The following is a 12,721-nucleotide window of genomic DNA, read 5'->3' on the forward strand; positions in this document are numbered from 1 at the left end:
GAAAACCCTCGAAGACGTCCGCCAACAGCAACACGTCTGTTTTCAAATACAAGTCGGCGTAGTCTCCGAGGGTGTTGCAATTAAAATGTGACCATACGCGTCGGGCGTGAGCGTAATCCTCTTCTTTTACGTCCTCCTTGCGTAGGCTGTCTCTGAAGGATTCCGGTGGAGGTAACACGTTTTCGTCCAATACCGAGAGTGACGTTACGTACTCGTATGGGAAAACTCCTTTGCAATGTACAAGTGCAAAGTCAGCATCGTTAGGGAAAAATGATTTGGTGATTCGAAGATTTTCTATTGGCATTAGGGAAACTAAATTTGACAAGGCTCGGGACAAAAATCTATAAGAGTCTACAAATCGGAGTGTGAGTCGGTTGTGACGATTCGCACCGTCATGTACGAATCGTTTGCTAAAAGATATGTATTTTTCTTCTGTATTGGCGAGTACGTTTACGTCACCTCCGTCTATGGCCAGCTCCCTTACCACAAAATGAGCGTCGTAGTTACTCAAATTGTGGAAGTAGCAATGTATCGTGTCTTGCTCCTTGAATTTTAAATTGCAAGACCGATGAGCTGCACCTCGAAACGTGTAGGGGGGTGAGTGTTGGTGATCACGAACTTTCGGATCGTTTCGGCCGTCACCGTCATCGACGAATGGTTTCTTACAGATGTGACATCTGGTGGCGGCACGAAACTCCGCTTCTTGCTGCGCATCTAATCGTGGTTCGGTCCGGCGTGTTTTGTACAAAACATCTCCTATACGCCGGACGTCTTTCTTGATGGATTGCATGAAATGATGCGCAGCATTCTCACCCCTATACAGACGAAGTTCCGAAAACGTGTTACCGTGGTCCTCTTGATCGGCTCCTAACCTGTGGCTATCACGAACGTAGTAAGCGTACGCGTACGGTCTGTGAACCTTCCTTGTCCTGACATGTTCAGAATCCGGTCTATTGTTCTTGTGATGATGGTGATGTGGCTTTCCCCCTCGCTGTGTTGCTGGATCTTCATCCGGAGGGGGAACGGTTGGTGGATCTGTGAGAGGTCGGTTGTCTTCTCGATCGTATGGTACGAGCGCACACTCGAAGTCAGCATAGATAGTGAATCTTTGTCGCTGTGTACGCTCGTACCTATCAAATTTGATATGTTTCTTCGGAGCCAGATCGGTGCGCAATGGCGCGTGGTCTAAACAATACTTCTTGTGTTCTGCAAGTCGCTGCTCACCCCGTTTACCGTCGACTGTCGGTCTGTTGTCAAAATGAGCGAAACAGCGCTTGCAGACAAAGAGTCGTTCACGATGTCTGGTAATCTGACTCCGGACCAACCTCTCGAAGTCAGCAATGAATGCGTAATGAGTAGAATTGTCATCTGTCAGGTACAAGAGGTCGAAATGGTTATCGAGTTCTCGGTCTACTACACGGAGTGGATATACGATGTATTCATACTTTGTTGTAAATTGACCATCTCTCCGTGTAGTCCGGACCCGATCCAATCCGTACACGTTCACGCTTACACCAGCATTCCTCTTCTCGAATGTCGGGATCTGTTCAAGTTGTACAGGGAAAGTGATTTTTGTGGAATCTAAATTTATTCGCGCACGGAACTCAGGTGGAAAGTCCGTGCCGTCTAACTGACGATTAAACGAATTTTGAATGAATTTAGATAGAATAGCGTACATAAAACATTTTTGATCCCGATCATTCCGGACGTTGATCACGGCTCTTTTTGCGGCGACGCACTGGGGCAATGGAACGTATGAACTGCCTCCGAGAGGACGATAAACATTTATTCGGATTTCCATATCGATTATCCTCCCGAAGGTCCAGCCCGAGCCCTTCATTTCACACGTCTCCTTTTCATCCACTAACTTCTGAAACAACTGACCGCACAGGTCTTCAATGTCAGTGGACCGGAAGACGGTGACGTTCTTGGTTTTGAAAGCGCGTCGACACGTTTGGTCGTGAACGTTGGTAAATTCACAGTCCAGCCACAGGTTAGTCTTGATGGCAGTCACGTGTTCTAATATGCGGTGCATAAGCGTAACTACCTGATCAAACAAAGTCGTCAGAAATTCCGGGATAGTAAGCCAAGAGGGCGCTTCGTTACGTAGGCGATACGTCTTCAGACGCCCAAGAAACGCCGTCTCGACTTCCTCAAAGTCATCTGGTGAAATGTTTGTCGGAATTTCTGACGGTTCATCATCATCATCATTGTCCCTAATACTACTACTACTACTACTACTACTACTAGTGTTTAAGTTGTTACCATCACCACCTCCATATTGAATACTATTATCGTTTGAGTTATTGTTGCTGACCGAAGGACCAGCAGATGGAGGTGGTGATGGTGGAGAATCCGCAGTGCCCCATATCCGCACTTTCTCAGCAACGCAGTGGAAGCGGGAATGTCTGTTCAAATGGTAATGCGTTTTGAATACTCTATCACACTTAGGACACTGGAATCTCCGTAGTGGTGATAATAATGATGATGATGATGTGGTCGCAATCACTACCGGACAATTGGTCTCCCTATGTCGATTCAGGTTAAATCTTCTTGTGAAGGAAAGACCACAGTCCGTACAATTGAAACTCACTGTTGGGTTACGTGGTGATGGCTGTGGGGGTGGGGATGTTGGCTGACGATGTTGATCCAAATGCTGCTGCTGCTGCTGCTGTTGCCACGGACGCCAGAGATGCTGCTGCTGCTGCTGTGGTGGCTGCTGCTGCTGCTGTGGTGGCTGCTCCTGCTGCTGCGGTGGCTGCTCCTGCTGCTGCGGTGGCTGCTGCTGCTGCTGCGGCTGCTGTTGCTCTGCTGGTTCTGGCTGCGGCAATGTCGAAGCCGAAGTTGTCAGATCTATGATAAACAAATAAAAGAAAACAATTTGATTAGAATAAAATAAAAAGTTATACTTCTTGTAATTGATAATAAAAAAATATGACTTTAAAATTGTCATAATATTGAAATCTGACTTAAAAATTGTCTTAATATTGGAATATGTTTGATAAGTGAATGTAATAATTATTTATATTTATTTCCATTTGGTTCCATATTGATCTGGTCTCATCTTAATATGATGGTTCTGTCTTATATATTTTTTTTATTCACAATAATAAAAATTGCATTAAATTCGAACTTCTTTATTCTCCAATCAAGTTTTAATCTTGACGTATAAATTGTAAAAATAATATTTATATTACATACCAATATTATCCGGAATGGGTGGCGAGTTGTGGCCAACATCATCACCGTCGAAATTGACAGGCAACTCGTAGTCAAAATCCAATGATGGACCAGCCGTCACGTTCTGCTCATGCATGGTAATGGTATCAGACCGTCTCTCTGCAAGCAAATGATAACTTTTGTCAAGGTGTCATAATTTATAAAATTTAATAAAATTGAATATGGATAGTAGCAATCTCTGAAAAAAATGTACAATCTGTTTTTCTTCTTCTTTTTCTTCAATGTGATCCGTTGTCAATTTTTACATTATTATTTATTCTCAACAAGTGATCTCTATTCCATTAAATTAAATTCCATTTAAATAAAAATGTTCTACTTCTTCATTATAATATAGGTATTTAAATTTTATTTTATACAGTAAATCAATTTTTTTTTCATCTACCTTGACTTGGAAATAACAAATAGTAAAGATTTTTTTTTTTTATTCAATTTATAATTGTATAATAAACAAACCTTCCGCTAATTCAACGATTGGTTCCGTCGTCAAGCGATTATCATCGTTGTCATTGACGTCGAAGACCTCTTCGATCCTCAAGACGTCGTTGACTTTGTCGTTGTTCTCGTTGTCATCGTCGCTGTTATTCTCCGGCGTCTCAAACCGTCGAGAGTGAGTCTGCGGCGGAGAATGTGGCTGCGGCGACGACTGTGGTGGTGGCGGATGTGGAGCTCGGCCAGATCCGTGAGTCACCGCATAGTGTCGTTGGAGATTGCTCCGACGGGAAAACGAAACGCCGCACCAGTCGCAAGCGTATCTCACCATTCGCAGGTGGACCGTGCGCAAGTGGCGCGTGACGCTATCCCGCCGTGAGAATTCCCGATGACACACGGGACACACGGTCGGACCCAGTTCCGCCGCCGCTGGTGGTGGACCTCCGAATAAATATCCATCCATCTGCGACAATATCATGCTCACGTTAACCGATTGAATAAATTAAATAATCAGTTGGTAACCGTAAATACTGAACTAAAACCACGCGTGTGTAGTATGAAATATGACCTGAGATTGTCCTGAACTGTCATCACGTATTTAAATAAAAAATTCCAATTTCAAAAAATTAAAATAAAGTAAATACTTATCAATTAAAACTTTGAATAAGGCGAATCAATTTTTTTTTATTTGTTCAATGTAGTGTACAGTTACAACTAAATTTTACTATTGTGTCAGATAGACTATACTAACGTTACACACTATGCTAATCTCACTCACATATCGGCTTGTATTTAATTAATCATAAAAAGAAACTCTCCATCTATACTAACATTGGCTACAACTCTTCGTTTGAACGATATATGTTAGAGACTCCTAAATGTAAATGAATGATAAAAAAAGAATTCATATATTTATGGTAAAATTTGAAAAACATTATTAGAAGAAACGTTTAAAAAATAAATATATATATATGAAACTAATATGTTTAACTTAAAAATATTAAAAGTGTTGTACTCAATGTTTAAGTAGATATGTTTAAGACTCGTAAGAATAGTAAAAAAAAAATCTTTAAACGAAATAAATATAGATTTAAGGTTAAATGGATTAATAATGTTACATAATATATATAATCTCTGTAAACCTCGTATATTACATCTGTTAAAAGTTCAAAAAAATTATAATAATACTATCACACACTTACTATATAAATATTATTTCGAGTACTTACGGCTTTTAATCACAATAATCCAATGTGCACAAACAGTGATGCAATAGTTGTAGCTGCTGCTCGAACACACAACCTATCACACTGAACACCAAACCATAACTGAGGGTCTGCTGTAGGGACGTGACGCACAAAGACGAATCTTCTACGTCGCAGTGTCAGGCACTGGCAGGTACGGTGTATTGGAATGGAAACTTCCAGGAATTTTAAACTAACAATAGAGAAATATCCAGTGGTAAACAACACGTGTTCCTTTGTAGGCATCTATCGACGGAACGTTCCAGGAGGTTATCCTTTGTAAGTGGACTAAACAAAGCTCTTTAGATGCTTGTCACGATTTGCTCACCTTCGTCAAATGTAATGGCCTTACTAAAAGCTTTTAGAAACTCAACTAATGGATCTGTCAATCACCCGTTAAGTGGATTTCTTTGTATCCTAGGATCAAAGGGAGCGCCGCCGTTTATTGCTTTCCATTGTATCGAAAGATCAAAGAGACTGCCGACTACACCTCTCTCCGTGGGAGGTCTAGCACATCCCAGGATGTGCCGGTGTATCGAAAGATCAAAGGGAGCGCGGCCGCCGTTAATTGTTTTCCATTGTATTGAAAGATCAAAGGGATAGCCGCCAGCACTTCGCTACGTGGGTGGTCTGGCACATCTCGGAGGTGCCAGATGGCAGGGAAGAGGAAAGGGGAGGTGCTGGATAGTGCTGGAAGGGGGGAGGATATGTGCAGGATTGAAGCAAATGAAACTATCGAATGAAACAACCGAATGAAAACAACCGAATGAAACAACCGAATGAAAACAATCGAATGAAAAAAATCGAATGAAAACAACCGAATGAAAACAATCGAATGGAAACAACCGAATGAAAACAATCGAATGAAAACAACCGAATGAAATATCGAATGAAACTATCGAATTTGTGTTGGGGGGGGGGGAGGTGCTAGGGGGGGGGGGGATGTGCAAGGGGGGGGGGAGGTGCAAGGGTGGGGGGGGGGGGGAGAGAGGTGCAAGGGGGGGGGATGTGCAAGGGGAGGGGGATGTGCAAGGGGAGGGGGAGGTGCAAGGGAGGAGGTGCAAGGGGAGGGGGAGGTGCAAGGGGAGGGGGATGTGCAAGGGGGGGGGGATGTACAAGGGGAGGGGGATGTGCAAGGGGAGGGGGAGGTGCAAGGGGGGAGGTGCAAGGGGAGGGGGATGTGCAAGGGGGGGGGAGGTGCAAGGGGGGGGGGAGGTGCAAGGGGGGGGGGATGTGCAAGGGGGGGGGGATGTGCAAGGGGAGGGGGAGGTGCAAGGGGGGGGGGAGGTGCAAGGGGGGGGGGGGTGCAGGGGGGGGGGAGGTGTGGCCGCAGGAGGCGGGTGGTGGAGGTGGAGGCGGTGGTGTTGCTCCCCTTACTCCCCTCTTTAAGTCCCCCAAAGACTACTACTAACGTCCAATAAAAAAATAAGTCAATATGATATATTTGAATTCGATACAATAGTTTTTTGTCAAAATTGGTGGTTACCTTTTTTCATTAAGAAGGGTTTAGTGAAATAAATAACAACGAACCTTCTGAAAACAATATGCAATTCATGGAATTTATAAAACATACAATACCTTAATGAAAGGCAGCCAAGCACAAAAGTTTCATATCAAAAGACGAATTAATTAATTACCTCAAGTGAACTTCTGTCATCATTTTGCGTCTCCAAATTTAGCCTTTGTTAACTTATACAGCTGGGTTTTATTAATTAATAAATGTTGGTGTGTCTATTGTTTAATAAATTGAACTACTTTGACATATTGACTCAAGATTCTAAACTCTTGTTTAAAAATGAGGTTACAATTCGTTTTATAACTCCTTCAATTACACACGCTTGGCAATTACCTGCTTTTCATGAATGCTACAAATTCTTCGTTCAAAACTTACAGGCGCGGGCATCCATTGTATATTTTGTTACTAATACTTACTTAGTAAATATTAGGATAATATATTTTACCTGCATTTTTAACATGTTTTTAAAGTTTAAAATTCTTTGTTGAGTGAAATATTTGTTTATATTTTCACGTAAATGTATTTCTGATAGTTTTACTTTTGGCTCGTTAACTGTTGATATTTTAGTATGGTATAGCTAAAATCAGAGTTAGTGATGGATGAAAAATCTTAACCTTAGAAAACAACGTTTAATAGAAAGTCTATGAATTATTCTCGAAACACGACTTGTTAAACTAATAATAAGTACAGTTCCGTAATGAAAAGCAACACAAGGGTTTCGAAACAAAAGGCAAATTAATTAATTACCTAAAGTAAAGTTCTGGCATCATGTTGCGTCTCAAGACTTGTCCTTTGTTAATATAAGCAGCTGTTTTGATGATTATTAAACCTTTTACAGTTCCGTTCTTAGCTTTAATATAAACTTATATCAGTTGGTATTGTAATCAGTAAAGTATTTTCTGGAATTTATTTTAATTTAATCCAACCCTTCCTGTGTACAACGAATATGTTTATCTTCAAGATGTATTAATTTACTTTAAATTGTTGTTCTTAAATGTTGTAGGTACAGCCAAATAAGCTTATTAAAGCAAAGTTTGATTTCTAGTTTATTCTTAAAGAATAAATATTTTATATTCAGAAATTAATTAGTTTCACATATTTATATGATCCATTTGTTTTTCCGTTTTAATGGTTGAAAGTTATTTATTTTTAAATTGCTTGATAAGAATCCTTCTCAGCTTTTAGTCCTTATGTTTTCCCAAAAACATTCGAGCCACGATAGTTTATATGAAAGCTGTTTTTTCATATACAATTTTAAATGGTAATCAGATTAGAAAATAATTGAAGCTCCAAAATAGAACTTATGACATGTATACTTCGTCTTATATCAGCTTAATAATGAATGCATTGAAGTATTACGTTTGCCGGGTAGATCCTAAGCAAAATCTATTCCGCTTTTTAATTGGTGCCACTTGTTATTCAGCTATCTATTTATGATGCCTTATGACACCGGTGTACTTTACTTAGAAATAAGGTCAAGGTTTAGAAAACCCCTTACTAAAAACGTTAAAATGGTCAACAAATTCAAACCACCAGTATTCATTTTCGTTGAGGTCATTGTATAATTATTTGGCAAATACGATATCATCGGTTTTCTGATTCGACTCAATTTGTTGGTCTTCTACTTCGATAAGCAATGGATTTTTTGGGATAAACCCTGTTCATTTGCAGAATTGTGTAATATGTCTAGAATACTATGTTATAATAGAAAAATATCACTTGAATAGTGGGCGAATTACAAATGAAAAAATAAAACCTAAATAAAATATTTTTACTGGTAGATGAGTGTGATATTGGAACTGTACATTATTCTACTATGTAGCTTGTTCACGATAATTGGTCCCAGCTAACATAACACGTGTTGGCTCAGTTGTGTAATTTCATAATGTCCCTGAACAATATCTGTTCGAAGTTTACGTAATTCTTTTAATATTCATCATTCGTTGTTACGGATTCGTATATTGTGCGAGAAAAAGGTTGCTAGAATGTTGAAATCCTCTGATTTTGCAGTTGTAAGTAAGGTGTTGTAATACATCGTAATATAAATAATTTTTATCTGTAGCTCTTATTGTGAGTTTCAGATAATACATTGAACAATTAAGGTATAGAACTCTAGGGTCGGATGGTTTTTTTTTACAAGAAACACTTTCAAAGTAAAAAAATCGCAGAATATTTCTTTAGGATACATTTCTTTGTCTTTCTTTCAAAGCATTATCTTGGATTGCAAAAGACTAATTTGTTCAAAATGATGTTGAATTCTGAACATGATTGTTTTACTTTTCAAGAAGATCAAATGAAACTCGTGGGCCTATGTGAAAATAAATCGCTAATGTAAATATGTGTAAATAATGGAAAGTAAAATAAAATAAATAATAGGGAGTCGATTTTCGAAAACAACACTACATAGAATTTCAATAATATTTGTACCACATTTGGTGGATATTTAGAAAAATTATTGTTCAGGAGCTTAACTCCAAAATATTATGATACAAGATTTTATAATTTTCAAGGGTAATATTAATTTATTATACAAAAGATTATAAATGTGAATTTATCCGATGATATCTCCTGGTTCTAGAAAGTAATATAATATATTACTATAATAGTATGTTATACTATTTCAAAACATTTGATATATATGTTAACAAACTTTCGTAATTTGTAATTTTTGACACATGATAACAAACTGTCGGATAACACTTGAAAATACAAACATATATGTAAATATAAAAATTTTACTAAATAAATCCCATAGAAATCATTAGCGTATGCTACAGAATTTCAACTATTGTTTTCCTTGAATGTATTAAATGATCATATTTCTCCCTATTTGCATTGAATATACATGTATATATTATTTGGAGAGAAGGGACAAAATCCCTCCAAGCGGTAGATTGGAGAGGGTCTTATGTTACAAAGGGTAGCAAGCCAAAGTACCCTTAATTAAATGGCAATTTTGTGTGTAGAGTGCCTATTAGGAAAGGACTAACCGGCTAAGAGGACTGTAGGAATTAGTGCCCGATATATTCATAGGTAGAATAATATTAGACTTTATTTAGGATATGTATCCATTTAGTTTAACCCTATGTATTATAAACAATTCTAAGGTATCACGGTATAAATTATATTTCCCAATGACGAAAAAATGATGTTGGCTTCTTTAAAATATATATTGATTATCAATTTCTGTGCTTAAAAGCTCATTTTGAAAAGCTAAGGGTAAGCTAGAGGTACCCCCTGATGAATGAATTGCCCTGATAAATTTTTAAGGGGCCGTTGTAGGACCATAGATTGAAGGAGCAGACACTACTCCTTCAATATGTATGGTAGGACGCAAACCCACTATGTCGCTGCCTTGGTTACATAATATGTCGAGTTGGCGACTGAGCCAACGACATATGCATACTGTACAACTCAACTATACAATACAGTATTTTTGTAGAAAGATTATATGGCATATTGGCTGGTATTCTTTGAGTGTATTTAGGTAAAATTTTAGTATTTTTTTTTATTCAGCAAACACTAAAAGATACGCTATCTCCAGTCTAGGTACTTGAAGATAAGCTTAGTAGGCGTTGATTTAAATAGCCTCCCTGGTTGGTTCTGTGGCACAAGTAAATTGAAAAGACCTAAATCAGTATAGTATTCGAGGTGCTTAAAGATTTTAAAGCACAGTTCACTGTTGGACCACCAAATAACACAAATATGCCAGGCTTATTATCAAATTCATAAAATAATCTGGTTTATCGTAGCCTATAATCTGCTACATAAATAAGTATGGTTCTCATTAAAATGAAGAAGCCCGTAACCAACCAAGATGTTATGTTCTATGTAAAGTTAAATAAAGTAAAAATTTACCACGATATCTCAGTCACAGAAAGAGTTAGTTCACTAATTAAAGTAGACGTTACTGTATAAAGACTTAGCAATAGTTGTTAGTTTCAAAGAGTTATACATCGACTTTAACTAATATATAATTAATATAAAATATTAATTCTTAACATTGATAAAACCACCCACATTATTTTATGGATTGTCACATAAATATATTAATTGTGTTCTTTATGTGTAAATATTACTGTAAAATTCATACGTATGAAGAAAGAAACTTATGAAAAAGGTTTCATTTTATAAAAATGCCACTTTAATCTCAAACCTATATACGGTATTAATTAATACATGCCATATTATATTTGATGTGAGACTTGCATTAGTGTTGTCTTGACACTCAATCCAAGGTTTATAATTACATACTCCATTAGCCAAGGTTTATTCAGCGGCAAGTACAGTTCACAGCAGTGCCTCTCACAGGCTGTGTCACATTCATCACCCCAACAAAACCTGTTCCATTAGGCAAATGCAAACTACCTCTAGCATTGTCTAAGGGTTCAACTATTTGTTCTGATGATGATCGGAGTGTACAATCCAAATCGGCCACTACTGCCATCTTTCATGTATATAGGCCTACTAGCTTGTTAAAACAGTAAGCGTATAGGTGTAAAAATATGTTCCAAGTGTTCGTGTTTTAATTTTCATTGCGTAAATCATAAAAAGCCTGAAACATATGTTAGTACGTTTTGTACAGGGCCATATATGGCAAAAATCTGCACTTTTTGATTGAGATATGGCACTTTCAGTGGTCATAGCTGATACCAAAAGGGAACTTTTATGTGTTTAGGTTCGAGAATGGTAAAACCCGATTTTTACCCCATAAAACCCCCCATAATTCGCCGTTCTTTTGGTCCGGTCATGCTGGTTCGAAAACTTGTTTTAAAAAAATGTAGGTATACGTGTTTATACCAAATTTCATAAAAATCTGATTTTTTTTGCACAACTATAATGTTACTGACCAAAACTTTCATAAAATATTATTTTTTTAGTTTTTATAAAGATTCTGCAGAACGATTAGGTTTTACAGTTAAATGTTAAATATAAAAAAGTCTCCTCTACAAAACAGCTTTAATATAAAAAAATACTTATTGAAATCAGACCATTAGAACCTGAGGTACAACAAATATTGTGCAACAGTACGAAGGCATATGGCGGCCATTCATTTTGGTGTCCTATACGGAATTTGAAGTGGCTCCCGATCTGAAAAGTTCCCTTTTGGTATCAGCTATCACCACTGAAAGTGCCATATCTCAATCAAAAAGTGCAGATTTTTTTTGTAGGTCTACACACCGTACTATGTGGACAAGTAAGCCCCCACCAAATATTTCTAATCGTCCAATAATAAAACTCCATGTTTTCCCTATACTATGTTGAATTCGAATAGTAAACATCCCAGACTTAAGTACGAAGAGATTCTCAAGTACAGATTCAAATAGTGTATAATTTATATTTCCTAATTAAAATATTATTTTTAGAATTTTGTTTAGTGATTCACGTGTTTATATTGCAAGTTTAAAGTGTAACTAATACTCATTTCTGTTCCAGCTACTCTGCGTTCTTATTGCCATCAATGTAGTAAGAGGCAGCGGCGGCCATGGCACGGACACGACTTCCAGTTCAGGCGAAGAAGGAAAGAAAACCTCAACGGTCTCTGAATCGCACGGAACGACAACCCATAAGAAAACGGAAACCCATACCACAACATCGCAACACTCGGTCCAACAACAGACTAAATTTAAAAGGACCTTAAGCGTCGGCGTAAAGTTAGTAACAGATGTTGTAGGTGGTGGTATCAATGGTGCTAAAGAGAAAGCGATGGCATTTTGGCACGAACATCACAATGGTCAAAAGGGACCTCACCACTGAGTGTGGCTAAACCGAATACATAGGTTTTGTCTGATTCGCTATTTTATTTACCTAGTAACTCAACCTTTAACTCAATAGTCTAGTGTAAGAGCGTGGTTAAATGTTTTTTTTTTTAGTTTCCTGAATAAAACTTTATAGGTGATTTTAAATGAATTCAATATACTTTTAAGCTCAAAACACTATTTGTGTATGTTCCTACTTACATTGACCTTTCTTGCTGGTAGAAGATTTCCCTTACATTGAGCTAATTATTTTTCCTACCACTGCATAGAAAGGATTACATTGCCACACCTGTAAACAGTACGAAAAGTAGCTCATTTTCGCTGAGTAGGAATGATCCAGCTCACTAAATCACTAATCAGCTGATTTCATTGTTGGTGTTTCTATAAAACAACAACATTCAGTATTCAAATAACATAACTTAAATGACAGGTTATATAAAGCTAAAAAGTTATTCTGTGTGTTATGAAACTTTTTTTATAGTGGTAAGAAAAATCATGATTGTATTACGAGCATAAACAGTCATTGCTGCTCT

At 37.7% G+C, this 12,721-nt stretch overlaps 1 protein-coding gene across 1 annotated transcript; it reads left to right on the forward strand.

Moving 5' to 3' along the window:
• Positions 1 to 8,308: 8,308 nt before the first annotated feature.
• On the forward strand, positions 8,309 to 12,220 carry LOC128987989 (uncharacterized). The gene is made up of 2 exons (XM_054409151.1): positions 8,309 to 8,441; positions 11,866 to 12,220. Exons 1-2 carry the CDS (start codon positions 8,415 to 8,417, stop codon positions 12,184 to 12,186), a joined length of 348 nt encoding a protein of 115 aa, XP_054265126.1. The 5' UTR covers positions 8,309 to 8,414; the 3' UTR covers positions 12,187 to 12,220.
• Positions 12,221 to 12,721: the final 501 nt, after the last annotated feature.

This window comes from Macrosteles quadrilineatus, unplaced genomic scaffold (assembly GCF_028750875.1).
Source record: "Macrosteles quadrilineatus isolate MER2022 unplaced genomic scaffold, UCM_ALF_1.0 Scaffold_2__2_contigs__length_208266976, whole genome shotgun sequence".
NCBI lineage: Eukaryota > Metazoa > Arthropoda > Insecta > Hemiptera > Cicadellidae > Macrosteles > Macrosteles quadrilineatus.

Bases quoted from the DNA above. Each gene is read 5' to 3' on its own strand.
- LOC128987989 (XM_054409151.1), top strand. From the start codon at position 8,415: ATGTTGAAATCCTCTGATTTTGCAGTT. The intron at 8,442-11,865 runs GTAAGTAAGGTG...TTTCTGTTCCAG, and splicing joins AATCCTCTGATTTTGCAGTT to CTACTCTGCGTTCTTATTGC.